The 27786-nt window shown below is 43.1% G+C and overlaps 7 protein-coding genes across 7 annotated transcripts; 2 read left to right on the top strand and 5 right to left on the bottom strand.

Annotated features, from left to right (window-relative positions):
* The first annotated feature begins 467 nt into the window (after nt 1-467).
* On the top strand, nt 468-2055 carry LOC108097349 (gastrula zinc finger protein XlCGF8.2DB). The gene is made up of 2 exons (XM_017199584.2): nt 468-757; nt 883-2055. The coding sequence occupies exons 1-2, from the start codon at nt 571-573 to the stop codon at nt 1734-1736; spliced, it is 1041 nt and encodes a 346-aa protein (XP_017055073.1). The 5' UTR covers nt 468-570; the 3' UTR covers nt 1737-2055.
* A 1504-nt stretch (nt 2056-3559) lies between these two features.
* On the top strand, nt 3560-5973 carry LOC108097016 (glycylpeptide N-tetradecanoyltransferase-like). The gene has a single exon (XM_017199015.2). The coding sequence runs from the start codon at nt 3618-3620 to the stop codon at nt 5430-5432; it is 1815 nt and encodes a 604-aa protein (XP_017054504.1). The 5' UTR covers nt 3560-3617; the 3' UTR covers nt 5433-5973.
* A 74-nt stretch (nt 5974-6047) lies between these two features.
* On the bottom strand, nt 6048-7768 carry LOC108097035 (hornerin). Its single transcript, XM_017199055.2, has one exon. It carries the CDS (start codon nt 7640-7642, stop codon nt 6134-6136), a length of 1509 nt encoding a protein of 502 aa, XP_017054544.1. The 5' UTR covers nt 7643-7768; the 3' UTR covers nt 6048-6133.
* A 2603-nt stretch (nt 7769-10371) lies between these two features.
* LOC108096998 lies at nt 10372-11028 on the bottom strand. The gene has a single exon (XM_017198986.1). The coding sequence runs from the start codon at nt 11026-11028 to the stop codon at nt 10372-10374; it is 657 nt and encodes a 218-aa protein (XP_017054475.1).
* Nucleotides 11029-12373: 1345 nt separating this feature from the next.
* On the bottom strand, nt 12374-14313 carry LOC108097045 (putative mediator of RNA polymerase II transcription subunit 26). The gene is made up of 2 exons (XM_017199078.2): nt 14271-14313; nt 12374-14207 (listed from the first exon to the last, which is right to left on the bottom strand). The coding sequence occupies exons 1-2, from the start codon at nt 14289-14291 to the stop codon at nt 12588-12590; spliced, it is 1641 nt and encodes a 546-aa protein (XP_017054567.1). The 5' UTR covers nt 14292-14313; the 3' UTR covers nt 12374-12587.
* A 675-nt stretch (nt 14314-14988) lies between these two features.
* Nucleotides 14989-18701, bottom strand: LOC108097039. The gene is made up of 3 exons (XM_017199068.1): nt 18574-18701; nt 17478-17703; nt 14989-17277 (listed from the first exon to the last, which is right to left on the bottom strand). The coding sequence occupies exons 1-3, from the start codon at nt 18691-18693 to the stop codon at nt 15155-15157; spliced, it is 2469 nt and encodes an 822-aa protein (XP_017054557.1). The 5' UTR covers nt 18694-18701; the 3' UTR covers nt 14989-15154.
* Nucleotides 18702-22274: 3573 nt separating this feature from the next.
* LOC108097041 (putative mediator of RNA polymerase II transcription subunit 26) lies at nt 22275-26857 on the bottom strand. Its single transcript, XM_017199070.2, has 3 exons — nt 26629-26857; nt 23747-24141; nt 22275-23681 (listed from the first exon to the last, which is right to left on the bottom strand). Exons 1-3 carry the CDS (start codon nt 26647-26649, stop codon nt 22352-22354), a joined length of 1746 nt encoding a protein of 581 aa, XP_017054559.1. The 5' UTR covers nt 26650-26857; the 3' UTR covers nt 22275-22351.
* Between the last annotated feature and the right edge of the window lie 929 nt (nt 26858-27786).

Here is a 27786-nt window from a genome sequence, read left to right as displayed (position 1 = left end):
CAAAACAAAAATTTAGAAATCGACACCCAGAAGTTGTAGCTACGCCGAAATAAAATTATACAAGAGAAAAATCTTAAAATACGCAAGTACGGGCCACTGTCGTTAAATCATCCAAAACGTGTGAAATATATAGAGTGCAGATCGGTCGGTCAACGCGAATCGAAAACGAAACAATTGTTGAAAGCGGCCGCTTTAAAATCAAAACAAAGAAAAGGAAAACAACACAGAAAAAAGTAAATAATTATATAACAGTTGTGAACAAATTATATTTACATAGCGTATAAATAAATTGCATAACAATTGATTAAATTACTGAAGAGAAAAAAGCGTTTTATTTCCGTTATTAGTTTCTTCATTTCCAACTGACAAATAAATTCAAATCCGATAGGAATCGATAGGAAATTGATAAGAGTGCTGCCCATGCGTTATACCAGGCGTTAGTGACTTTTCTTTAGTGGGCCTTCTCACAAAGCGATAGTGCATTATAACCCGGCAGCTTTTACCATCTCTAGAAAACAAAAACAAAGCGAAACACTGCAAGCTGGAAATTTATTAATAAATATTTAAATAATGGAGCCAAGTACTATGCAATACGATGTTAGCAGGTTCAAAACCTTGTTTGTCACCAGGGATGAAGGGCAAGAGGAGATCTCAAACATGGTCTTTAGATCCGAATTCTATGATGAGGAGTTGGCATTGGAACGGGAAGAACAGGAGCTTGAGGAACGAAATCTGAGTAACCAGCAATCACTGGGTGGTAATGTAAAGACACTTCACAAAAAATCCAATATGTACATAAATGCAACAACCACTTTAATTCATAAAAACATATTCCGTTTCCTTTTTTTAAAACCCAACTTTTCACTTTACTCCTCCCGCCAGGATCCGCATCCTTTATCTGCAGGCACTGTCCAGAGGTGTTCTTCAGCAAGAAAGATTTAACCGCCCATCGTCCCATTCACCGGTTGAAAAGTAATAAGCGAAAACCCACATCCGGATTCCCCTGCGACATCTGCGACAAGGTCTTTCAAAGACGCAACGCCCTCGCGGATCACATGAATGGTCACAACGGGGTACGGAACTACCCATGCCCGGAGTGTCCAGCTCGCTTTGTGCAGCGCAGCAACAGGGATTGCCATCTGAAGAGCATCCACCTGAAGACATATCTGCACTCCTGTACGGAGCCGGGATGTAGAAGACGTTTCAAGCAAAAGCGGGAACGAGACCAGCATGTGAAAACGGTCCATCGGAAGGAGAGAAACTTCGTTTGCGAGATCTGCACGGCTAGCTTCAGTCATCCCATTAACTACAAGAAACACTTGGCGTCCCATACTGCTGAGAAGCAATATAGTTGTCACATTTGTGGCAAATTTTTTGGGCGGCCTGAAAACCGGGATATTCACCTCTTTGTCCACAGTACAAGTAAGGCATATGTCTGTTCCGTTTGTGGTGCAGATTATATGCGACGCAATCAATTGATTCGTCATAGTTCAGAGAGTGGCCACCTCAACGACCGGATTGTACGACAGAAGCCTCAGTTTAGCCCCGCCTTTGCTAGGAAACCCTTTGCTAAAGATCAGGTTCCAAAGAAATCCTATCAGGAGAAAAAAGCTCGGGAGGAAATTACACAAGAAAATCTGCAAGATGCACAAGGAGAGCAGTTTGTGGATGCGGAAGAAATTCCTAAAATATTTACAGAAGAAGAGGAGCCATTTGATCAGGTCTGCATAATGTGAGCGGATAAAAGGTAATTGGCCTTAAAAATACAAAAGAGGAAAAATAATCAGGTTAGTTCGTTTAAGACACAAAGTAATAGATGTTAGGTAAAGTTAAAATAAGAATCGAAACTGAAATATTGTTATATATTACGTTATTAATATATCAATGAAATAATCTATATAAGAAATCAAAAGCTAATTAAAATCTTAGGATCTTGGAATTATGCTTTATGCGGAAATAATCATTTACGAATGATATAAAAATAAACAATTATTACCGTATGCAAGACATGTGTTAAAGACGTCAGGTGAAAAATAAAAAATAAGCGAATGAAAAGTGAATGTCGTTTTGCTTGCACTTCAATAAAAAATGTGAAATGGATTTTGTGGTCCCAACTGCCCCCAGCCCTTGGAGTAGGTTGAAAAGTAACAACATTTAGGTGTATAACCCATACATATACAAATCAGAATGGGAAATGAAATTATTTAACACCTCTTTAATGGTTCATTTCGCTGTTAATGGTTAATGGTTACTGATTTTTTACCACAACTTCGCACTCGATATCAAAATTTGATTGATTAATCGTCTCTGTTGTTAGCTTATCGATAACCAATGGGTGACCACAAAGCCGAGATAAGTATATCTTTCATCTCACTCCCTCCATTGTTACACCTGTCGCTTTTTTTTAACTCTTTGTTAACTGGCATAGAAAATTATCTAATTTATTGTTGTTGTTAGCCTTTCGATTGTTGTGCCTGAATGAACTTGTCGAGAGAGTTAGGCTACCAAAAAGAAATAAAGAAGATTGCCCAAAGGGGCTTACGTAAGCCATGACCCTGTCCAATGATATTTTACCTCAACAGGTTCATTGCTTCTTTGAGTTCATTATTCAGCGTGGGTTACATGATATATAGTAGAGGTATTTCATTTTTTTTTACTTTCTTTTCAGTTAAAGATTAAGTAGTTTTGAATATTGTAAAATTGCGCTGCTAATAAGCTTTACCTATATATTTTACTTAATGTTTTCGGCTCCCTTTTTATTATGACGAACTTTTGTGCCTACTCAGAGACGAACAATATAATATGTATACAGATGATTCCCATAACAGCGGATAAAGAAATACAATACCATGAACTTCAGAAGGTTGGAAAAAATATTTTAAGTTTGCGATGCGTTTTCTATTTGCCTCTTTAGTCACGTTCCTGAGTGAACTCTGGGCACTTCCGCGACGGAAGTCTGATACAATTAGGCACTCAACTTTACGTTTGAGCGTAGGTCAACTCACTCCAGAGAGAAACAGATCCCCTGGTATGATTCACTAAGCCGTTCCGATCGGTGTCTATCAAGCTGTCATCCTTTCACTTTCGTTACGTTGCGCTGCGTCTTGATTTTTTTGATGTAGGTCAGCGACTGCAGGATCAAATGCCCAAACTGGTTGGGCGAATCGCGAAGATTGTGCAACAGAGATTGGAATGGGAAATGGGATTAAGTTAAAGTTATCAATTATATTGAGGTGAGTCGGGGAGTGCGTTCACCATCCATCATCCTGAGGTAAATGGTGCAACTGGGAGATGTACAACTGGGCTATGCAGATGGAGGAAAGTCATTCGGAATCAACTTAAATACATTTTTGGTAAATTGATGCCCTGCTAACACTACTCACAGCACTTGTAATGAAAGACTTCATTACCATTTTTCTTTGTAGGCGGTTTTGGATTAGACCCCCTTTTTTATATTTTTCTTGTAAGTTTTATCTTAATCTAAGTTTCCAAGCCAAGGTGGAGCACACTGATTTTTGAGTCAGATTCAAACATGTCTCATTCTCATAGAGACAACACTTTGATTATATATTATTTGTAAATTTTTAAGCTATTCAGAAAGTAATACTGGCATTAATATGGATGCTCTCAGTAAGGGGAACCAGTTCGACCTGGAGATGAATGAGCTCGTTAAAATGTTTGCAAGCATACATGTTTCAGAGAAGAAATCGGTGATAACTTTGAAAGTGAATGGAGACTTGGAGCTGATCGAAGAGAATCTGGAGCAGGCAGAAAAGAATCTCGATCGGGCGGATGTGGACTTGAATCAGAGGAACGAGTTCGACCAGAAGATGGATGAGCTCTTGAAAATGTTTTCCAGCTTAAACATTTCAGAAAATAAATTGGTGCTAATTGTGAAGGTCGATGAGAACTTGGAGCAGATGGTTGAGAATCTGGAACAGACGGAAAATCTGGATCTGGGTGTGAGTTTGAGTCAGACGGATGTGAGTCTTGAACATACGGTTCCGAATCTTGAGCAGATAATTGAAAATCTGGAGCCAACAATTGCAAATAATGAGCAAGTAGGTGAGGAGACAGAAGACGGACAGACGAACGAGAGTCTGGAGCGGAAAGTGGAAAATCTACAGATCGAAAAATCTACGGATCTGCAGCCAAAGGAAGAAAATCCGGAGCAGACAGATACTAGTCCTGTGAAACATTCCGAAGAGAACAGGCTAATCGAGCAGGCTTTGCTAATGGCCGCTTCCCTTACGATGACCAGCACCCTCAAGATGTTTAAGAAGTTCGCCTTTTGGTCCACGCAGCCGGTGGTCCAGATAAAGGAAAAGGTGACACTCAATAAATGGATCGAACCGAAACGGAAGATTACTGAGATCCGGGTGGAGCCATACCAACTGCCTTCTGGTTTCATTTGGTCAACTGTGGATTTGGATAATAGCGAACAGCTCGAGGAGCTTCACACGTTCCTTAAGGACAATTATATTGAGGATGACCGCAACCTCTTTCGTGTGGACTGTCAGCCGGAGTACCTGAAATGGGCCCTGAAACCGCCGGGCTGGAAAATCGAATGGCATGTGGGTGTGCGGGTGGGTATGAACGGTGCTTTGGTAGCCTTCATTTCGGGTATACCCTCCAGTTTGTGGTGTCACGACAAGGTGATCAAAGTGGTCGATGTCAACTTTATGTGTGTCAACAAGCAGCTGCGACACATGCGAGTGGCGCCCATTTTGATCCGCGAGATTGTACGTCGATCCAATCTAGAAGGCATTTTTCAAGGACTCTATTCCGCCTCCATCCTGCTACCGACGCCAGTTAGCACCTGTCGCCTCTGGCACCGCTTCCTCAATGTCCAGAAGCTGGACGAAGTGCGCTTCTCGGCGCTGCCCCGCAACATTACCCAGTGGCGCGGGGTCCAGACATACAAGCTCACCTCACATACCGCTACGAAGGGGTATCGCCCCATTCGCGAAGAGGACATGGATCAGGCTTACAGACTGCTCCAGGACTACTTGGAGAGCTTTGAAATGTGCCCGATTTTCAACGGGGCTGAGTTCAGGCATTGGTTCACTCACAGACCAGGTGTTGTCGAGTGCTTTGTGGTGGCGGATGCCAACGGCCTGATCACCGATCTGGCCAGTTATCTTTGTCGTACCACGACGGTCCTAAACCACCCGGTGCACAAAAGCGTCCGCACCGCCCACTCCTTCTACAACGTGGCCACAAAGACGCCCTGGGTCGAGCTAATGAACAATGTGCTCGTCTCGGCCAAAAATAGCCAGATGGACCTGTTCACTGTTCTCGATGCCATGGATTGCAAAAAGTTTGTACGCCCTCTAAAGTTCGCACTTGGAGACGAAAAGTTCTACTACTACCTGTACAACTGGCAATGTCCACCAATTGATTCCAAAAATATTGCCCTGACACGCTTGTAACAAGAACTCCTGTGATCCTTTCTTATCGAGCCATTTTCAATTACTTGGTATAACCTTTACAAGTATATATTTTTAACCGTTAATCTTTTTCCTTTGATCACCAATGTGCGCAGCCAAAGGCAAGGGGATTGCCAATTCAAGTTGGTTCACAGTGCTTGGGTTTTGTGTGGATCGTTTTGGGCTTATTGTCATTCCAGCGGCGCTTGGCTCGATTCACTCCCACTGCTGCCCCACCTCCTCTTACTTTGATATAGTTTCATGCATCAAATGCGAATCACAATTTTCAAGCGAAATCCGAAATCGAACAAATCCGTAATCACAAATCAGAGAAAGAAAACTGCCAAAAACGGCGACGTGTCCGGCATTTCAAACGGGTGGGACAACAAATCCGAAGAAAAAGTGTCTGAGAAACTTTCATTTCGCTTTAAAATGAAACAATGTATGCCAAAGCCTAATTAATATTTCAATTTTCAAGTATTTAGCTTTCTAGATCATAAATGTAAAAATTGGAAAAATAAAGTTAGTTTTACCTTGAAGAATACACCTGCGTTTGCGACCTTCTGGATTTCCCACCCCACAAGTCTCCCAAGATTCTTCGTTTCTATTTATCTTTTTTATTGGTTATTCTTGGCTTACAGTAGACAATAGATAGGTATAAAAAAAATAAAGACGACTCTAGGACCTAAAAATAGTATAATAATTTAATGGTATCCATGGGATGATGAGGCCGGTGGACCGTAGCTACTGGCAGGCGGTAAGTAAGTGGCCTCGGGTTCGAAAATGGGCGTGGCCGAGTCACCGGACTGCCCGGGTGGTCCGTAGAGCTGCGCCGAGTAGTCGTAGCCTGGCGAAGAAGGAGCCTGTAGGAACGGAGAGCTGGGCGTGGCGTAGTCGTAGCCGGAAATGGAGTTGGACCCGGACTCGTGCTTGGCCCCCAAAAAGGCGCTTGGCTTGAATGGCACCTTGGAGAGCTCTAGGTCGTGGCTAGGTGTCGCGGAATGGGAGGCGCCTAGGACGTCGGTGTGAAGAGCCTGGGGCTTGCTGGCCGTGTAGCTAAAGTGTCCCAATCCCTTGTGGCCTAGGGCATACACAGGGGTCTCCCTCTCCTGATCCCGCTCTGCCTTTTGCTCCTGCTCGAGGACCTGCACTTGCACAGGCTCCTGCAGGGACTCCTGGTGATCGTAGCCGGGAATAAGGGGAACACCGTAACTGCTCAGGGGAACTCCCTTGCCAAAGGGCGTGGCTGGGGCATCGTAAGAGTAGCCAGCATGCTCTTCTGCTGGCTGAGGCAACGGGTGCTGGGCGAACAACGCTCCTCCTCCGACGGTTCCTCCTCCTGAGGAGTGACCCAGTCCCAATGCGTGGCTCAGTCCGTGCTCCAAGGCGTGCTCCAGGCCGTGGTCTAAGCTTTGATCCAAGCTGGGTCTGTGTCCGTGACTGGGTCCATGGCTGGTCTGGTGGCCAATGCCATGGCCAAAGCCGTGACTGTAGCCGTGGCTGACGTAGCTAGGCCTGTGCACTGGTCCCGATCCATAGCCGATTCCGTGACTGCTTCCACCATGACTGCTACTGCTGGCGAACTCGGGAGTGGCCACAACATAGGTACTAGTTTTGTGGCTGTTACCCAGAAGATTCAGATAAGATCCAGCAGAGGATGGTGCATACTTGTAGCCCAATCCGGATCCGTGGGAATGCCCGTGTCCGTGACTTGTTCCGTGTCCAATTCCGTTTCTTATTCCATGCCCCTGAGCATGGTAATTGTGAGCAGAACCCAAACCACCGGTAGTTTGAACAATATAGGTTTCTATTTTGGGACTTCCACTGATGTCATTATGATGGGGTCTTCCGTGACCACTAGAACTGACGTAACTGGGACTCCCGGAATGTCCGTAATGATGGCCGATACCGCTTTCGCCCTCGGAGTGACTGGCGTAACTGGAGTAACCACCGGAGCCCAAGGAGTTTCCATGGAAACTGCCAAAGTTCAAGCGGTTCTCGTAAGCGGGCGGCAGATATTTGTGGGAGGGGCCGTGATAGCTTGAGATTCCGCCATAGCTCAATCCCGCGTCTCTTTTGAGCTTGGAAGACGAATTAGCTTCTGAAGCGGAAGAAGTAGCAACGGGATCGGAAGTAGTTGTTGTGGCAGATGCCAAAAAGAAAAGGCAGCAGCTTAGCAAGGCCACTACTAACGGTATTCCGGCGAATTGCATGGTACACAAAAAAAAAAAACACAAACAAAATCGAAATCGTAGAATTAATTGTTATCCTTTGATCCCTGGTCGTCCCTGTGGCTCGCGTTTGGATCGATAAAAAGACGCGACTCAACTCGCTGGCGTTGGCTTTATGTTGAAGACCTCTGAACGGCGAACCTTTTATACTTTTTATAGCCACCACTCAAAACTCCATTCAAAACTCCAAAATCTCTGTCTTTGCTTTTGGCCATTGCTCTCTCTTGGCCATACCCCTCTCGTTTACTCTTTCACGCACACGCATGCGAAAAGCAACGGTATTCGGTTTCGCTTTGTGTGTGCCGCCGACGCCGACTGCGCTGCAACCTTTTGCTCATTTACTTTACTCTTACTCTCGATGGCCCAACAGTGGAGCAGAAATAAATTTTAAATATATTTAAAATTCATATTGTATATGCATATTCAGTTTTATTGGTAACTACTTTAGCAGTTTTATTGGTAATAACTTAAGCATACATTAACGTAAGTCTCTAAATAAAGCCTAAGCCACGACTGTCTGTCGTCGTGTAGCGACGAAACATAATAATTTTAAACCAATAAAAATAGTAAAACACTTGCTCATGTCGTGAAATAAATTTGTAAGGTTTTTTCAATAGTTTGATCTTGAGATGAAATGACAGCTACTGTTCCGAATTATCGATAACATTGCTCTCTTTTCCTCATTTGTTCTTTTAGCTCAGTGGCGTGCGCAGCTTAAAATTTGCATAACCACAAAATTGCTTAAAGATTGATTTTAAATAACTATAAATAGTAAAATACTGCTCGGGATCCCAGAAATGTTGGAGAATATAACGTTTTAAATGCGGAACACGAGTTTTTCTAAATGCGGAGCAAGAGTTTTCCTAAATGCGCAGCAAAATGATTGACCGGAGCAAACCTAACCTCAAAATGGCAAGCACATGTGAAGACAAACGCGCTAAGTATGAAGTTAATTTCGGTTAAATTAGTGTTTTACTCGTTTAACTTCTATTGCAGGCGACTTTTTTGTGGATATAGGTTGTTTTACAGTTACGGAAAGCAATAACAGGATATCAACGTATTTTTCTTCCTCCCCCGCCCCCTCGCCATATACGAGAAATATGAAAAACAAAATGGAGGCAAAGCTATGCAAAAAAGAAGGATTAGTGATGGTAAAATATCCGATATTATACACATGCATGGGTAGAGCAATAATCACCGCCAAAATTAAATCATGTAAGTATTTATTATTGTTTACCTTTATTATATTTTAAAAATGGCTAACAGCACAGAATAAGTGGTTTAAATCAATTTACATTTGTGATCCCGAAATTTTTTTGTAGCAAATATTTAACAGAAACTTGATAAAAAAAAGGAAAAATTTTATTTAGTTGATATTAAATATAAAATGCTAAATCCATTTTTTTCCCTACCCCCTCAACTGATCTCTGCTCACTGTGCCAGAGTTACCCACTTGACAGCGCCACTCAAGTTCAAGTGACACTTTTTAATATCACATGTCGGCCCGAACACGCCCCCTTGTCATCCTCATTTGGCCAACGTTCGTGGTTGTTGTTTTTGTCTGTTTTCCGTACTACCTTTGCCCATTTTCCCCTTCTCTTCTGCCTTACTTATCACCTCAGTTTATGCGTAAATTGCATTTAATTCACAGCAACACGCCTCTTTCTTAGTTTGCTTTCCCCCTCTTTTCACTTTTTGCACCTCTCTTTGCCCCGTTCAACATGTAAATGTTGTTGTTTTTTCAGCTGCGCAATTTTTTTTGTAATTCGGAAAGCGATTTGTTTTGCCACCGTTCGGGATCTTAATTTGGGACTTTGCTGTGGATGATGATTTGGCAATAGTTTCAGGTCTTTCCTGCCCCTTAGGTCTGTCACCCTCTCGTCCCTTCAGTGGTGACCCACGGCTAACAAATGGACTTGGCCCGAAACTCAGACGATGTATCTGCATGTGGCCAACATTTGTTTGCTATTAATGATGTGCACCTTGCCCCACACTCCACCACTTTTTTTCCTGGTGTACTTTGCCCGTGGCAACCTTAACTTCTTCTTACAAATTTATTTGACAAAAATAAGAATGCAATAGTTTTTTCTTCATATGAAGCTTACATGCGTTAACTATTGTATTTTAACTTAATTTTCTGATTCCCTAGCGGTTTGTTTTCGCTTTGTGCCCGTTTGTTTCACGAAAAGAGTCGTGCTGGCGCATAGCTTTTAGTTGATGTAATTACCTGGCACCCTCTAAGACACTGCCAAAGACGATTGCGCAATTCGCCAGCCAAGGTCACACCTGCTACGTCGATCGAGTTATAATTTCGCCGATTTACGGCTTGTGCGAGCCGAGACAGCTGTAATTGAGGCATTTGAAAGCGGGAACAAATTGCTAGAGATTCAAAATCCGCCTATGGTAAAAGTCGGCGGCTTTTAAAACCGCCGCTTCCAACAGTGGGCGAGTCATCGCCGGCAATTCATTACATTACCCTAGACCCACACTTGGACTTTAATTTGGTCTGGGAATCGGACCAAGGACTGGGACTTGAACTTGGTCTTAGACCTCCCGAGAATTTATGTACACGCGTGGAAAGAACCTTTTTTGATCCGTTAAGGAGCAGTGAATCAACATAAAAGGAGAGCTCAGATCTAGTTTAAATGGTTGTTTTTAATGTATTTTCGGCATACAAAATTTAATAGCAAACAAATTTTTTGTTATCTAGCTTAACTCTGAACTATATTATAAGAATTACTGGGAGAAAGATAGACATAGCCTAGTGGACCACCTCCTCCTCCGAATCCTTTAGAGTCACTTGGCTGCTCCGATTTCTCCGCCACAGGTTTATTGTAGGAGTCGACAAGAAAGGGGGGTTCCGCCAGTTGATGCTGTGGCTGATGGTCTGGAGATCTTATACCCTGCTCATTACCACCATCTTCGTCATCCGTGTAGCCGACGAATTGTGATGGCCTGAACGGCAGGCTAAAGTGTCCTGCCTGTGGAGGTGTTGCTAAGGGATAAGCTTGCAGCTGGGGCGTAAATAAACCCACTAGAACGGACTGCTGTGGATATTGCCCTTGTGTGGTTGATTGCTGATATGGCTGTTGCATAATATACTGCTGCTGTAGCTGCTGTTCCAGTTGATCTTGTTGTTGATTTTGTGGAAACGTTTGAGGACCAGTGTAACCTTGGCTTATTTGGGAAATTCCCGCCAAAGTTGACAAAGGTTTGGCTGTGGGCAGGATCAAAGGTCGCCAGGGCATTGAATAGAGCCATGCGGGATGAAGGTGTATTCCAGCTTGCTGCTGATGCTGCCGCTGTGCCCTTATTAAAGCAAAACAGCCGACCAGGATCAGGACGTGGAGTTGGTTTACCTTGAACATGCTGCCGAAGATGATTGTCTGTTGCAAATGCTTGAAGTGGCCCTAACACCTAGCCCATATATATGAAAAAGCCTTCATGTCATTCGATATCTTTGGTTCCGCTGTAAAAGATACATTGGACTTCCATCTTTTCCTTTCGGTTACGCAACCTGGCATCCAATTGCCCGTCACCGCTTGATTGTCCATCGCCGAAAACTCCCAATTCTATTAAACTCTATAGTTTTATTAAACCTCATTTTGATTAAATGATTTTTTGGTTTTTGAAGCTTGCGAAAACAATGTTGCAATGCTGCAAGTTTGAAAATTGCTCCTGCTGTCGTCGTCGTGAACGACGTCGACGTCTTTTCTGCGATCAACAACCCATGTAACTGATCTGCAGACTTGGTTTTCGCCGCCCTTCGAACGCAACAATTTCCACTTGAGGTATTTCTCAGATTAGCTGTCAGTTGCACACAGAAAAAAAGTATACGATATGATATTCAAAACATCAATATGATATTTTAGTTTTTTTTATATTTCGAAAGAAAAAGAATTACTTAAATAAAATAATTTAATTTCAGCAAAAGCTGTAAATAGTTCAGTTATATGTATGCTTCGTCAACCTGTCGTCCATGGGCTTTTTTTTAATAATTTTTTCTGCAACACTTTAATTAAATCTATTGTCAAATTCCTTGCCTTTCGTATAACAATTTGCTCACTAAAAATGAAAGTGGCGCCGTGTTAAAATGGCATATACCAGTTTGCCCTCAGTTGGTTTTGCTGCTGTCAGATTTTCATAGTGCCGCTGTTCATTGATCACTTTCGCACGTCGGCAACATTTCAATTCCGCTGACTCGACTTGATTGAAACCAAAGCATGAACTTTGTTACGTTAATGTCCCAGAAATAGAGCCTCAGACTGGGCTGTAAATGCAATATTTTCTTAATTGCTGTTGGCTTCCTGAGGCAAAGAAAGTTGAGGTATTCCTACCGTACTGCTATGTTGTTGTTGAAGTCATGGGCGTTCTGTTTGTTTAACCTTCACTTGGACAGCGGAAGCCGCTGGAAAATACTGAGTCGTCTCTAATTTGGTGGCCCTCCAATCGAGTTTAATTTGCTGCGACGGCAGCAACATAAACATAAACAAATAAGTATGAGAAAATTATAAAATTCTCGTAATTATTTCTGAAAATCATAATCAAATTAGCTACGCTCCCAGTTGGCCAGCTTTGAAGGTTTAGCTGTTTCCCGTTTGGAATGATATCACTTGGGCACGAAATACACACTATAATTTTTATAAATAGACAACATAACAATAGTCACTATTGGATTACTTTTTGTTGAACAAAAGAAACAAAAACACGAAATATTGTTTTACCATACTTTATTAAACTAAAAAAAAATGTTTTCAGTAATCTGTACAATCCTTTTTGATGGAATTTGAATTTCCGACCAAATCCTTTAAAAAAAAAAATGCAAATGTTGAATATGTTACTTTGAGAATGGACTTCTTAACTATGCTCGGGATTTTTGATTCAATTGTGAAATATGTGGTATGAACAAATATCCGAAACGTTGGTTTTAGTAGTAGGGTGGCTGAAACTCCCGGCTGGGATGGGTTAAGCCATTTTTGGAGGATTGCAAAGGTTGGGGGGAGTGCAAATATGGCGGGGATACGGCATGGGCACTAGCCGAGTATTGTCGTTTGCCAATTATTTCCTGCTGGGATTCATGTTGGCGGTGTTCCTCGTTTTGGGGCCAATCCCTTTGAGTGCTTTGAGTGGAGGGTAATTGGTACGATTGGGATTGCATCTGAAGGAAATCAGAGGAGGCTCCATCAAGAGCACTACCGTGATAACTCCCGTGTGAACCACTTGATGCTGGTGAACCGCTCAGCTGATGGTCATGCTGTCGCTGACCCAAAGATGAAAGTCCCGAAGGCGAGGAGAATAACTGTTTGCGGTAGACGTTTGGCAAAGATTGGGTCAGCAGACGAGTGTCCAAAGCATCCAAACCAATAAATTGATCGTTGTCCAAATCGCTTGAGAGCGTGTAGCTTGGAACCAACTTCACATCTTGTCCGGGAGAAGGGATCGTCTTTTGACTATTGGCGTGGGCCTCAGCCGAAGGGAGTCTGTCCAGGTCAAGCTCACGAATTGGTTGCCAAAGGTTACCAGGCAGAGGACGCCGTTGCTCATAGCGATTGGGTTGCTCCTGCTGCTGTTGGTGTTGCTCAGGTTGCTGCTGCTGCAAACCGTAACCCTGGTGATGCTGAGGATGCTGAACCGAGCTCCAGGACTCTACTCTCTGATGTTGCTGGTGACCCAATTTATGCTCAGGTTGCTGTTGCAAGCCGTAACCCTGGTGATGCTGAGGATGCTGAACCAAGTTCCAGGACTCTACTCTCTGCTCCTGCTGTTGCTGGTGACCCAATTTATGCTCAGGTGGCTGTTGCAAACCGTAACCCTGGTGATGCGGCCTTTGAACCGAGTTCCAGGACTCTTCTCTCTGCTCCTGCTGTTGCTGGTGACCTAATTCATGATGGTGTTGCTGTTGCAAACCGTAACCCTGGTGATGCGGCCTTTGAACCGAGTTCCAGGACTCTTCTCTCTGCTCCTGATGGTGCTGGTGACCCAATTCATGATGGTGTTGCTGCTGCGGATGAGCAGGTTCGGAATAGTGTTCGTTGGGCTGACGACCAGAACCGTGATGATGTTGCGCGTGAAGATGTTGCTGCTGTTCATGCTGTTGCTGGTGACCTAATTCATGATGGTGTTGCTGGTTATGGCCTAAGCTCTGATGTTGCTGATAGTTGGAGCCTTCGCTGTGTGCCTGGCGGTCAGAGTTTTGTTGAGGTTGCTGCTGTCCCAAGCTCTGATATTGCTGGTTGGAGAGCACCGACTGCCAAGAGTCACTCTCCTCCTGCCTGTGACGCTGTGTCTGCGGTTGCTGACGCTCTTGATGCTGCTCCGGACCATGTGACTGCTGCCACTCCTGGTGACTATGATGTTGCTGCTTTTCCTCCTGTGGGCGATGCGAGTCCCTGTTGCTGCCATCCGAAAGCGGTTCCTCCGATGGCAGATATTTGTGGGCGGGTCCATTATAGCGATAGCCATTTCTGTTGTTGTTGGGCCTTTGCTGGGGACCAACTACAACCGCCTGTATGTAGGAAACCCCAAGAAGGGCAAGGAGCACAACGAGCTGGCAAAAACATATCCATTACTGTAGGGAAACTGGAAGAAGAAAAGGATTAACTTTACTTACCCTGACAGCTTTCAGCTTCATCTTTGATTTTGGGGCTTGAAAGTTGAATGAGCAATGACTAGCTGTAGCCAACTGAAAATAGTTTTTATACCCACCAACGGCCAGCAGTGAGTAGCTACATGATCTTGAACAAAATCTGTGCGTGAGCGGGGGCCGAATTTGAGCTACAAAAAATAGACACAACGTTGCCGCTGGGCAAAAGTCTCCGAAATCTCACGTAGCTAAATATTTGAAACTCTGAGCCATTTACAAGAGATTCGTTTGAATCTCTTATCATTTTCTAGACACAACCAGAACGTTAAATTGGCGGATGTACTTACTTTTTAGTCTGAATTTAATTTGGAAATCAGTGGCATTACTTTTACTTTGACTTACACAATTCGAGGTTAAAGCTTTGAATCTCTCTCAGTTTTTTTTTTTTGGGGTTGTGGGCGGTTGCCTTACACTTACTGATGGTTTAATGAAAGCAAAAGTGCGAAGCAAAACAAAAAGGCTAAAACAAAATATTCAACGCATTGGGTAACCTTAGCTTTGCTGTATTTCGTTCGATATTGATGTAGAAAATTCGGTTTTTTTCGAATAAATATCGCTTTTGAGACTTTATTCTCTTTGCTTTAAACAGCACTTACTCTTTTTCGTTCGTAATTTTATTTATTATTATTTTAATTTGCGTAATTTGTTATCGCTTTTCTATTTGGCCACTCTCCCAGCAGTTGGCCGCACAATAAATAATCATACTTTATATACTTAGGCTCTAACAAAAAAAAGAATAGCATATACAATCAACCATGCATTAAACTCTGGCATTAAATCAGCTAAGAGGGGAAAATGAGGATTAAAGGGATGGGCTTATTCGAAAGGAGTTTATTTTTTTAGAGGGGCAACTATTTTGGCGGAGGCCTTAGTGCCAGACTGGCTTCCAAGTCCTTTACCTCCGATGCCCGCAGTTGCTTCTTGATCGCTTCTTGTCTCGGATGGGCTCCTCCGCCACGTTTTCCTCGCTTTCCGCTTGCCGCCCCCGCGCCACCCACTGGGACAGCCACGCCTCCTGAAACTCCACCTCCACCTCCTCCTCCGCCTCCCGCCTGACCTCTGACTTTGTAGGTATGCTGATAACCATAGCCCTCGGGATTGTTATTAAATTTCGGACTATAGCTATCATATTCGAGACTCGCATGCTTGTTGTTGTACGTGTGGGCGTGGCCATGGGCGTACTGGTGGCCGTGGCTATGTGTGTGCGCGTGGGCGAGACGTAGAGGCTGTTGCTCCAGCCAGGGATCATGATCATCCAAAGCGGGCTCCTTTTTTAAGACATAATGAAAGGGATACCCCTCCTCGTTAAGAATAAGTTTGGATTCATTTTCCCCCTCAGCCTCCGGTTCGGCAAAGTAACCGGAGTAGCCCTTATAATCCGGATGTAGTTCCCCGGATGCGGTTGCTTTTAGTTTATGGCGATATTCCTGCAGGGCCGCCTCCTTGGTTTTGTAGGGTAAAGCATTGATATCGTGATAGATTTCCGAGTTAAAGTACAGTTTGTGAGGCTTTCCAGAATTCGTAAGCCTTTCCTGATCTTCCCGTGAATCGCGTTCTCGTTCCCTATTGTCCCGTTCCCGTTCCCGCTCCCGTTCTCTTTCCCTTTCCACCCGATCGGGTGTGGGTACAACGTGTGAGAGATCGAATTCTTCTATATTTTTCAGCGCCGCACCGTGATCAAAATGCTCGGCACTCTTCAATGGCAGGGTATAGGGCTTGGAAACAGTTTTTACCGTAGCCGTTTGCAGCGGAGCTCTGGTCTTAATCTTATAGATGAACTCCACATTGGGACTCAGTTCATCAACAGGTAAATCGGGTGCCTGATAGGCCGTTTCCGTTTCGGACTGATAGTGCTGAATGGGTATCGAATTGCTCGCCGATGAACTCCTCAGTTTCCCAGCTATTGGGTGGTGTTGTAGGTGTTGTATTTGCTGCTGGTGATGCACCTGTTGTTGATGGTACACCTGCGGCTTCGGATGATGCTGTTGCTGTTGTTGTTTCGTCGTTGGTGCTGCCGTATATTTTGGTCGCATTGTACTGCTACTGAAGCGCTTTTCCTCCGAATGTGAAGAGGGAATGGATCCGGAAACTCCAGATGAAAGCGTCTGGGTTTTGTAGTAGGTCTTGGTGATGGCCGGTGGTGGCGGTGGCGGCGGGGGCGTGGCCGGTTCCTGGGCCGTACTTATGATTTTCCCCTCTGCCTCCAGTTCCTTCATGTACTTAATCACGGACTTTTCAATCTGTTTCATAATCTCTGATTTCGGGATTTCCGTGGAGGCAGAGACTCTGACTTTTTCTTCGGCCTCAGCCTCCAGATTTCTGTACACTTGCGGGGGGTTATAGGGCTGATAGTTGTTGTTGTACTTGGGACGGTAGTGACGTTCGATGTCCTCTTGTCCTTGGGCAAGGGACTCACCCTCGGTCGAGGGTTCATACAGTTCATAGCTTCGAGTCACGGGTTCCTTCTCGTAGACAGGTGCTGGCGCCAAAGCTGAGGAGAGAGGGGAGGAGGAGGACGATCCCTGGGTTCCTGAGGATCCCGTAGAGGATGGAGCTGAAGATCTTGTGGCCAGGCTCAATGTTTGCTGTTGCAGTTCCTTATGCATTTGCAGCTTCAGCAGTTCCCTTTCCCTGCTCCTCTGTTCTTGGTAACTTCTTTGGGTGGCTGCTTGCAAGTCATTTTGTGACTGAACGGGGTTAAGGTTAGTGTTCTGGTTCTGATGTTGATGTTGATTCTGGTTTTGGTTCTGATTTTGATTCTGATTCTGAATTGGGTTCTTGAGCTGAATCGCGACTGGCTGTTTGTAGGCCAACTTGATGGCATTGGCCACGTACTCAGCCGCCGATTGAGAATCTTCTAGGTTGACAGAAGTTCCGGAGCCAGATGCTGCGGTTGTGGTGCTAAGGATTAGTTTTGGAAGCGATTCTTGCTCTGGACGCACTAAATTCAGTTCCACTTGGCCGTAGCTGAAATCTGAAAAGACATTTTGTATATCAACACGATGTACCTACATAATTTAAAACGGTTTAACTGAATGCTATAATGTACGAATTAAAGTAATTTTACATAAAAATTGCATACATTTAGGCACTTTCATTGTTTAACTGAATAGTTTGTAAACGTCTTCTTCGCTACCAAAATCTTAAAATAAAGTCGATGGAAAACTCAGTTACCTCTGCTTGGCGCTTCCTTTGACCGGCTGTGTATCACTGATCCGCGCCTGGAATATCCTTTTTCGTCTAATCCCCGCCGACTAGCTGCCAAAGCCAGCTGATCCGGTACTCTCTTCTCGCCATTGTCGTCCAGAGAAGATACACCTCCCACCGATTCTCCCGAGCGACGGCGACTATTGCCCGAAGTGCCTGATGTCACTGAAACGGCACTACAAATTGTCGACATCTGAAAGAAATACGAGTTATTGACAATGACATTTTTTTTTCCAAAGTTTGATGCAGTCTTAATTTTAAATTACTAAATACATGTTACGCCTTAGGGCATGGCCTGTTAAGCGATGTTAACTACTCCACTTAACTCCCATTTAGGCTTGGGCTTATTTGTTTGTGTCCGTTTCGCAATTAAACTTATTAAACTATACCAATTCACTTTCGCTTTCGAGGAGGCCAAGAGAAAGAAATCGAGAAGGAGGAGGCTGACTGACAGCTCAATTTCTGTATGATTGGGCTTAAGTTGACCAGGTTCAATGGACCGATGGCCAGATGAGAGTGCAATGAAACATCGGCATGATATACTTGCAGCACGCAATTTCGAATCGCAACGAGGATCGCGTTAAAGGGGAATATGAAATGCTCTTCGGAAAATATATGAATTTTTATATTTTTATAAATAATGAATAGATATTTTCTAATAGATGATTTTTCTGATATTTAATATTGACTTGGGGTCTGTATTATCCATTTCTAAGTTGTCAGGCGAATAGTTCCTTGTTAATAGTTTATGTAGATATAATTTTGTTTAGGACTTTTTTTGTTTTTAGAATCTTTAAAGTGTATTATTGATTTGCTACATAAAGTTTCATCAAGTCGTTCGAATTTGTTACACACTTTAATTTGATTATTTCTTGTAGTGTTTTTTAGAGGTTGTTAAACTAACAAATTTACGAATCTTTAGGAATTAGATTGACTTTGGTAACTCAAAAAACAAACAACACTTTAAAAAATTTAAGAAATAATTTTCACTTCACTTGATCACTGGCCAGCAAAACAAAAATAAGTCCTCGCGAGGTGCGGCTGAAGAGTTCGCACTACTTACGATGAGCACCAGGCACAGGCAAAACTGCCGCCTAGTAAGGACGTTCGATTTCATTTGGATCAGGTGGACTTTGTGGAGCGGATGGTGCTGCTGATAATGACGGGATCGTGGCGCTGACATCGTGGCGCGCCGGCGTCTCAACTGGGATTGTTGGCGGCCAGCTGGCGAGGCGAGGCTTTTATAATGATGCGGACCGCTGCAGCGGAAAATTTATGCGAATGTGCGAACCAAAGAAAAGCGAGAAAAGTGCTGCAAGTGCAATAGAGAGAAACAGTGAAAGAGACAGAGAAGGGGAAAGAAAGATCACTTCACTTTCGATGACAATTTGAATCGTAATAAGCCATCGACGCACAACACTGCGTATGCGTGATAGGTTCGCCCATTATAAGCCGGTAAGGTGCAAACGAGAAGGCCATATGACCGGCCGGAAAGAGATGGGACAACGGGGCTTAACTGGTTTAAAGTATTTAGTTTCTTGGTTTTAGTTTCGGCTTCGGTTTCGATTTCTGTTTGAGCTGCCACTTTGATGGCCAATTAAGCCATAAGCTAAGCCAAACAAACCCCATACCACAAAACAGTTCAATGAAATGTTTGCTACCGAACAGAGAGGGGTAATACCCGTAATTGACTTGTAAAATCCTCACCGCCGAAGTCATTTATTTGGCTGAACGACAAGTGGGGCTAACCCACCTCCACTTTGAGTCCACAGAGCACGTAGTAAATTTGAGAATTTGAATGCGGAGCAATAAATATATATAAATGGATTTATTTTGCTAGCTTTTTTACTTGCCTATGTACTTTCGTTACTATCTTTTTTAACTGGGTGAACCGATTTGATGTTCACTGAGAACTTATGGAGTGGGGCATTTTATTGATTCCGATCTTCACTTAACAGGCTTGGAGATTTGGTGTGTTCCGAATTAATGCAACGATTTGAAAACTATAGTATAGGGGATGAGATTGGTGGTTTTGTCGGTGCAGCAGCTCTCCAGTCAGTGGTTGGCGTCATGGACACTGATTTAGTGCATAATAATTAACAAGGAGCCAAGTCAAACGAAAAAAAAAGTTTACTGATTTATTGAGATTCAAGACGAGGCTGCCGAGTTTCTCGTTACCGAAACCCAAACGGAGCTGATTTTAATTTCGATTAATAGCTCCGGAGTTCAGGGAGTACAGCGATTGATATTAGTGGGAGTATCTCCGTGGAATAACTTGTGATGATTGACACGTGCAAAGGGCGTGTGATTTATATTTTAATATTCTGCAGGAGAAGCAACGTTAAACAAAACTAAAACACTTGCCACACTTAACACTAACGATAATAGCCGTAATAATAAAAGCGAAATAGTTTTGCAGCCGCAAAACAAAAGCTGGCAAAGCGTTTCGGCCCCTCCGCATGTGTGAAGATCAACAACCTTGCTGCCAGCAGTCGAATGCGAATGCGAATGCGAATGCTATATAGCTATAGCTTTTGCCGCTGGGATTGCAAGCCGTGCCCCGTTAAGTGGCCAAAAACTGCATAAACGCCACCAAATCCACTGCCAGTTTCTTTTTTTTTTGAGTATAAAACTTAAAGGTGTATAAATATAGTTACTCTAAATGTAACGTCAGTCAGTTTTGGACCCATTTCATATAGTTGTTAAAGCTTTCGATGAGTTGGACAAACTTCTAGAGTCCATTGTATCAATTTTATCAGATATTTAAACTTAAAGTTTAGGGTAAGACTGTCTAATGTTTGTTCAAAGGAATCCTTTTAATTTTGTCCACTGTGACAGCTGTAACGCTTCGATAACATTGGAAAATTATATTTTTATGGATCGGACTGCTTGCAGCCCCCTCACCACTTATCGTTTAAATGATTAATTTGTTGCCGTAGTTGTTTTAGTAACAGTTTGAGTTTTATGGGTCCATTGTTGGAAAGAAAGCCTCGGTTAGATCATAAAGCAAACAGACCTTTTCTCTACTCGCAGAAAGAGAAGTGTGGGATGATTGATAGGATTCCGGACAGGGAAGAGTCCGAAGTTTTTCCCTGACAGTTGCATATTTGCTCTTGAACACCTTTCTTGGATTGAATCGGAAAAAAAACTTGGCAGATTTCCCACAGACCCCTGACGCTGTGAAAACAATGCCAAGCGACCGGCGGTGAATTTTCAATTTCCTCTCCAAAATGATATCGGGCAGGCCTCCAAGAAGCGGACAGCATAGCACTATCTGGATTTGAGGATCATGCAAATGGAAGCGGGAATGCGGGTTGCTAATGGGAATGCGAATCTCCCAAAAAGTACGGAAGTCGCCAACCACTTTTTAATTTGAGTGGAAAGTAGTCGACAGACGCTGCCGCATTTCAAAATTACGAAAATTGGCACAATTTAGCAGCCATTGCGGCAGCTGATTATGCTAATTGTTTTGCCGCTGTATCTTAAATCTTTACGTAAACATCCATGAGGCAAGAGCGATATGGCAAAAAGGAAGAGACGGGCGGGCAGCATGTGAAAGTGCTGACCATCGCTCGGTGGGGCGGCAAATTGCAGTGTATCGTAATAGATCACTGGAGCATTGGAAGCTGCAGGGGAGCAAATTGAGGGACAAAACTGGTTCATGCCTATATTTAAAAAATGAAAAAATTAAAAGTGAATAACAGAACAGATCAGTCGTCCTCAGGATGCGATTTTTATTATACGAAGTTATTTCTTTTATTTGTTTTTTTATATTTTTTGGTGTTTTATATTACAATGACCTCTCAACTCTTGCTTCTTAATCGCCGTCCATTTCCTCTTTTACCATCTGTTTTTATTGCGTGTTAGGCATCAATTTCGGCTCTTTGTTTTTCCAAATATATTTGGAAATGCTAACATTGAAATCATTCGACTATTAGCACTAAAGTCACGCGGGAATCATCGATGCTATTTTTATGGGTTTCGTGCGTGACTTCCGCAAATAAGAAAACTCCCAAATAAAATGCAAACACTCTGGGTTTGGTTTTCGTTTTAGTTTCTTTTCGCTTTAATCGTAAAAAAATACACGTTAATATGAGTATGTTCAAGAAGCACATTTAATTACAGACTAAATATTGCACACATGATCAGCAGCACATTTTCTTGGTTAACAATATAAACAACATAAAAAAAAACGTACAATGTAGTAAAAAGTGAATGTGTGAAGTGAGTCCAGTCCCAGTCCATCAACTCTCGACGAAGAAAAGGGTGAAACGATGCCGACCTTTTCTGTTTTCCAATGAAATGCGCCCAAAAGTATAGTTTGGATTTGTAAGTCAGGGATCGTGAACTGGTTTCAGATGAGTTTTTGAGCTGGAGGTAAGCCTCTCCCCTACTCCCCCAACTTGGAATAAATACTAATGAAAGGACTTCAGGCACAAGAAGCAACCACAAATTGTGTTAACAATACAAGATTAATAAGGGATGACACTCACTGAAAACTTACTGCCTTGCTGGATTTCTTTTTGGATTCCAAACGGTAAGCATTTTGCAAAAATCTTTCAATATTTTTTCTTAAAATATTCTGGTCTACAATTATACAATCTAACATAGACATATTAAAATTCTGTCTAACATTTTTGAACATAGTGGTTTTAAATCTCTTAAAGAGGTGTCTATAGAATTTTTTAATAATTTATGTTTGATCTAAATTAAATGCCAAGTTTGATTATATGGATGTTGACACAGACACGTACGTCGTCTGTATTTCTTTACTTATCCAGCCAGTCAGTTGATGAATTCAAGCGAATCTCCGTTCCCCTAGACGAACATATATCCGAGTCTCAGCCTTCGAGGAGCTGCGTTGTTTTGTATTCGACAGCCGAACCCATTTCGGCACCCAGTTTCTCCTTCACATACTCCCTGATCTGTTGCAGTCTCTGGTCGCCGGCATTCGAGGCCCCGTCCTCAACCGCGGGCTCTGGCTTGGCCGCCCTCTTTCCCGGACGCATCTTGAGACCACCATGGGCATGGTAATTGAAGGGACGATCGCCCTCCGACTCCTGCTGTTGCTCCTCGAGATTAGGCTGCTGTTCGAGCGGCTGTTGCTGCTGCTGCTGCTGCTGCTGGTGATGCTCATGTTGCGCATGTTGCTGCTGCTGGTAGGGATAGGGATTGAAGATAACCTTTGTGTGGGTAGGTCGTGGATTGTTTTCCGTAATGAGCAGACTGTGCTCCGGCTCTGGATCCTGCTCCTGGGCCACCCCAGGTGCTGAAGGTGGCTCAGATTCTGGCACATAAATTGGCTGTTGGTGTACATGCTGATGTTGCTGTGGCGGTGGCGGTGGCGGTGGCTGTTGTTCCGGTTCTGGTTCCGCTTCCGGCTGGGCCATGGCAATCAGATAGAGCTGAGGTTGCTGCTGCAAATGAGATTGGTGCTGGGCATAGTAGAACTGAGTGGGTTGCTGATAGTCCATGGGTGCGTAGTATTGCTGCGTCTCGTACTGCTGCCGCTGCAGCTGTTGTTGGTGGCGACCTTTGTAGCTCTGATAGACGTCGTCGATGGGTGCATACTGTACGGGTGCAGGAGTGGGTGCCAATTGGTGGGCATAGCTAACATCCTGGTTGTAAGTGGCAGGCCCTGCTGCTTCATATTGCTGCGCAGCATCTACATGCTGATGTTGCTGCCGGTGCTGGTGCTGGTGGTGCTGTTGCTGTTCTGCCTCCTGCAGTAAACTGAGATACTGGGCTGCTCTGATCTCAAGATACTGCTGGAGAAGGGTCTGCAAGTGGGCGGCGTATTTGGCGGGTCCTGGAATGCGCAGGACAATTACAGGTTCCTGGTAACCACCTGGACCACCTGCACCTTCTGCCTCATCCTGGGGCAGATCAATCTGTGGCTGTTCGGGGGCTGTGTGCTGCGGATGAGTCTCATAGCTGGTCTGCGGCTTAAGCTCGTAAGAGTACGACGGTTCAATGGTTACGCTGGTCACCTGCTCGTGGTTGGGGTTGTGATGCTGCTGGTGATATTGTGCCGCCGGCTGCTGTTGTTCCTCTTGCTCCTCTGGCAGTGGCTGTGGATGGGCAAAGCCCGAGGGTATATCATGCTGCGAGTATGGATAGAACATAAACTTGGGTGGCGTATAGTCGTAGCCAGAGTGCGAGTAACCATATCTGAAAAAAGGTTAAATAAGGGTGATTACAATTTGTTTATAAAAATCCACCATCCGTTGCCTTACCCCAACTCCCCCTCGATGGTTCTCTTGCTGTTCTTGCCACCGCTTGTGGAATTATCCCTCTCCACCTTGATCTTGATCTTGTCGCCGTGCAGTCTGAATTGCTTGTCCAGTTCCTTAATGAACTCAAGATCATCGGCAGGCAGATTGCCAAAGGTTTCGCTCAAGGCCGGTGCCTTAGTGGAGCTTTTGCTGGCAGTGGACTTGGCAATCTTAACGCGTGGCTTACTGGGCTTCGTAGTGGTATCTCTGCTGGTCGAAACGGCCACTGTGGTTGGCGTTTTAGTTGGTCGCTTCTTCAGGGTAATCACCTTCTTTGGAAAGCCATTGACCTTTGAACCGGCCGTTTCCGACTGGCTCAAACCGCTCGCCAGGCACAGAAGAGCACTAAGTGTGCCCTGGAAAATATAGAAAACAAAAGAGAATATTCTTAGTTAACGGAACTCAAGAAATACGATTTCGAGAAATTAAACAAAATTTTTTCTGACATTGTTTAACAATGCAAATGCTTTAGTAAAACTTTAAAAAAGTATTACTCTCAATGATTTGACCACCAAGTTTATGGTTGGATTTTACTGAATGTTCGGTTTGACTTGAACCCAAAATAGATTGTTTAATTCGGCGGCTTTTGTTTCGTCCCAATCTTAGTTTGGCCTCAAGGTAAGAGGCGAACCTTATAAAGAGAGACAAAAGGAAAGCTAGAAAAGACCTCAGAGCCATCCGTCGCGTGGTTTCAATTTGGTCTCCATATACCATCAACTCACAACGATCGTTCAATAGAGGTTTCACATTTGACATTTTATCAAGCGAATTGGTGTTGTAATTGAATCTCGTTGTGGTCGAGTTTGTGTCTTGAGTCTTTTGATTTTAGCGATCGTCAGCAGCTAGTGTCATTAGTGTTTTAGATGTTCGGTGTTCGATGTTTAGCTGTCTAGGTGTTCATAGATGACGACTAATAAGCTAACAGTGAGAAAATAATCGAATCGGCGGAACCATTGGTGATGATAATGGGCTACGGTCGATTACAGTTGTATTTACATAGGAATTATGGGTTATTATAGCTTGTTAGAACATGGTAATTGAACCAGTTTAGTATATTCTCGCTAATTTCCTTTTCTGAAAAACCTTTTAAATTACAGATTGGTAAGTAAATGGCAAACAGGAGTTGCTTTCCTTACGAATTATTTATAGAGGGATTTTCACAATTATGGGCTTGAAAAATGAATTATTTTGATTTATCAAGATTTTTTTTTCATGTCCAGCACAAGTTCGCATATTTGATAGTTGGTTGATTTTTAAATGCATTTTGTTACTCAGTTGTCTAGCCAGTAAGTGCGCTTGTGTGTTACCCGAAACTGAGGCAGTGTGTCAAGTCATTTTAATAGCTGTTGTTACTGCTGGTTGCTTATGTAGCAGTTATTTTTTGGCCCCTAAGCAGGAAGAGTTTTTAGGCAGACTTGCCACAACACGGCCACAACAACAACAACAGTGAGTTTTTTGTCAAACGCTAGCATGAGCTGTGGGAGCGAAATAGCTTTTATGTAAGCTCTCGTCCAGCAGCAGCAGCGGCAGCAGCAACTAGTTAGATCTGTCTATCGAATTGATTTATCTTTGCCAACTATTTTCTGTAATAATTTAATTTAAGTGCACTGAGCTTTGGAGTCGAGTCGCTTTTCACTCTTCATAAAAAAGAATCGAACCGCGCAGCTGATGTTGCAGATGAATTGTGATGATATTATCCCCAACATTGAAAGCAACTGAAACTTGGGGCAAACGATCGTCACGCAACGCGTGCGAATTAGTCGGACCTGGCTTTCTTAGTTTTGTTGTGTTTTTTTTTTATTGTTTCGCTTTCGTTATTGCATCATCCAAAACAACAAAAGATGTATCAAGCCCCAGCAAAACAATAAAATGTAATTTAGACAACTACAGATTATCCTGCCAGTGGCTGAGTTGACCTCTTTCCCTCCCGTTAGAGTGTAATAACTTTATGTAACCACATGGGCGAAAACGACAACAAACTTTTTCTGGTTTCCAGCACTGCGAATAAAACTGTAAATGAAAATAATTATAATTAAAAGGAAAATAAAAGTAGATTGACGAGATTGGTTATTGCAATGTCGACGTTCTTTAAAAATGGTACATATGATTATAATATTATTTAATAGATTTGGTATTTACGTTAGGGAGATTCTTTATGACATAAATGATTTGGGAAAAAAACTGAAGTTAAAGATTTAACAAATTTAAGAACTTATATAAAACTTTATTGTTTAGGTTTAAATCGCAATCGCATTACTTAAAGACTAAAAACCACAATGTATTGATTTAAATTAATTTGTGATTTAACACTCGTTAGTTTTGCGCTGTGTGTGCATTTGCGTAAACCGATTTATTGCTACCACTTGGCCAATCGTTCGGCATTCTACCGTGGAATTAAGCGTCCAATTAGTGGACGATCAACGACAGACAGTCCAGCTCCCTCAGCGCGTTGATTGATGGACACGATGAACACGATGGACATGGACATGGACGTGGACATGGAAGTGAACGTGAGGTCTGAGCAAGGGCAGTGCCAGTCTGCCGTTTTGCAGCTGAGGGGCAGAGTCACTAGGGCGAACGATGAGGTCAAGACTGCGATAAATTATGTTGTGGGGGTTCATTGCATCCTCCGCCTGGTTGAGTGAACTGTGCAACTGCAACCACTTTCCCAGCTGACCAAGCCGGCTCTGCAGCTATACAGCACTTGAATGCAAATTAATTTGTCAGCCGACGACTAGTTTTTACTTCGCACAAATTGCACAATTCGATTGGTGGGTGCGATTGCTTTCCGGGTTTGTTCGAAGAGATTGTGTAATCTCTGAGGATGAGGCTCTTGCTCTTACCAATATCAATGCTAATCTCATGGCGAATCCAGATAACAATGCGCATTCACAGCGACTTTTCACACGATCAATCAGACTTAAAATCTATGTATATGCACTATTTATTATTCTGATTCCTTGGGCACCAAAACAAAAACAAGAAATATATCGCTCGGCTACGTCCGTCGTGTTTAGTTTTCTATATGGTCTTAGTTTTCGATCCGGAGCGATGCTAGCGTTCAAAAGTCGCGCCTCTTACTGCAGATGGCGCTGGCGATGCTCGCGGTTTTTATATCGCAACCACAGCAACCAGCAGCAACAACTTGGTCTTCGGGTTGCATCAAGCTGTGGAACATCGGCACCGGAGTTGGAGTTGAATTTTACAAAGCCAAAGGCGAAGGTGGATCGTGAGTCGGGGGAAAAAGAAGCCGAACGGACTGGAGTTTGCCACCAATGACACCGCACGTCTCGTTATATATATATATATATGTATATCGGCGTGTGACTAAATGTGTAGGTTGCCTGAGATTGCTCCAACTTTAAACAAAGTGCCTTAAATATTTGGCAGAAAGAAAGATGTACGAATAAAAAAATAGTTTTTAAGCTAAATGCAAAGAAGTTAGGGGGATTTCAAAGTGGGATTTAAGGTCCAGTTTCCTTAAAGTTTATTGTAACAAAATTAAATTAAAAAAGTTATCCTTCAAGCAGTTTTCATAACTTTTAACACACTCACATAATGAATAGTTTGAATAAATGTGTTTATGTTTTATCTGATTTAAACTCAGTGTTTAACACTGTACAATTTTTATTGCAAAACTTTATTACAGTTGTTACTTAATGTTTAACAACGATTCAAAATAAAGCTGAAACACTTTGGATAACAATTGAAATCATTTAACATGTTTTTAAGGAATGTCCTGAATGTCTAACTATTCTAGCCTAATCTTTGTTCTATATACTTAATAGATTCACTTTACACTTAGTTATAAAATTAACTTTTCATTTTTGAACTTGATTGTATTCTAGAAACAGATAGCTTTCCGCCAAAGCCGGAATTATTTCCCATGCTGAGAATCATCGACTGAACGACCTTGTCTCCCTGTAAGCAACCTTTCACAAAGTGTTAATTTATATCTACCAGAGTTTAAGGGGGAAGCTGAGAGACCTTTCCAATTTCTT

Source organism: Drosophila ficusphila, unplaced genomic scaffold (genome assembly GCF_018152265.1).
Source record: "Drosophila ficusphila isolate 14025-0441.05 unplaced genomic scaffold, ASM1815226v1 contig_198, whole genome shotgun sequence".
Taxonomy (NCBI): domain Eukaryota; kingdom Metazoa; phylum Arthropoda; class Insecta; order Diptera; family Drosophilidae; genus Drosophila; species Drosophila ficusphila.
This window is presented reverse-complemented; position numbering and strand designations above follow the sequence as displayed.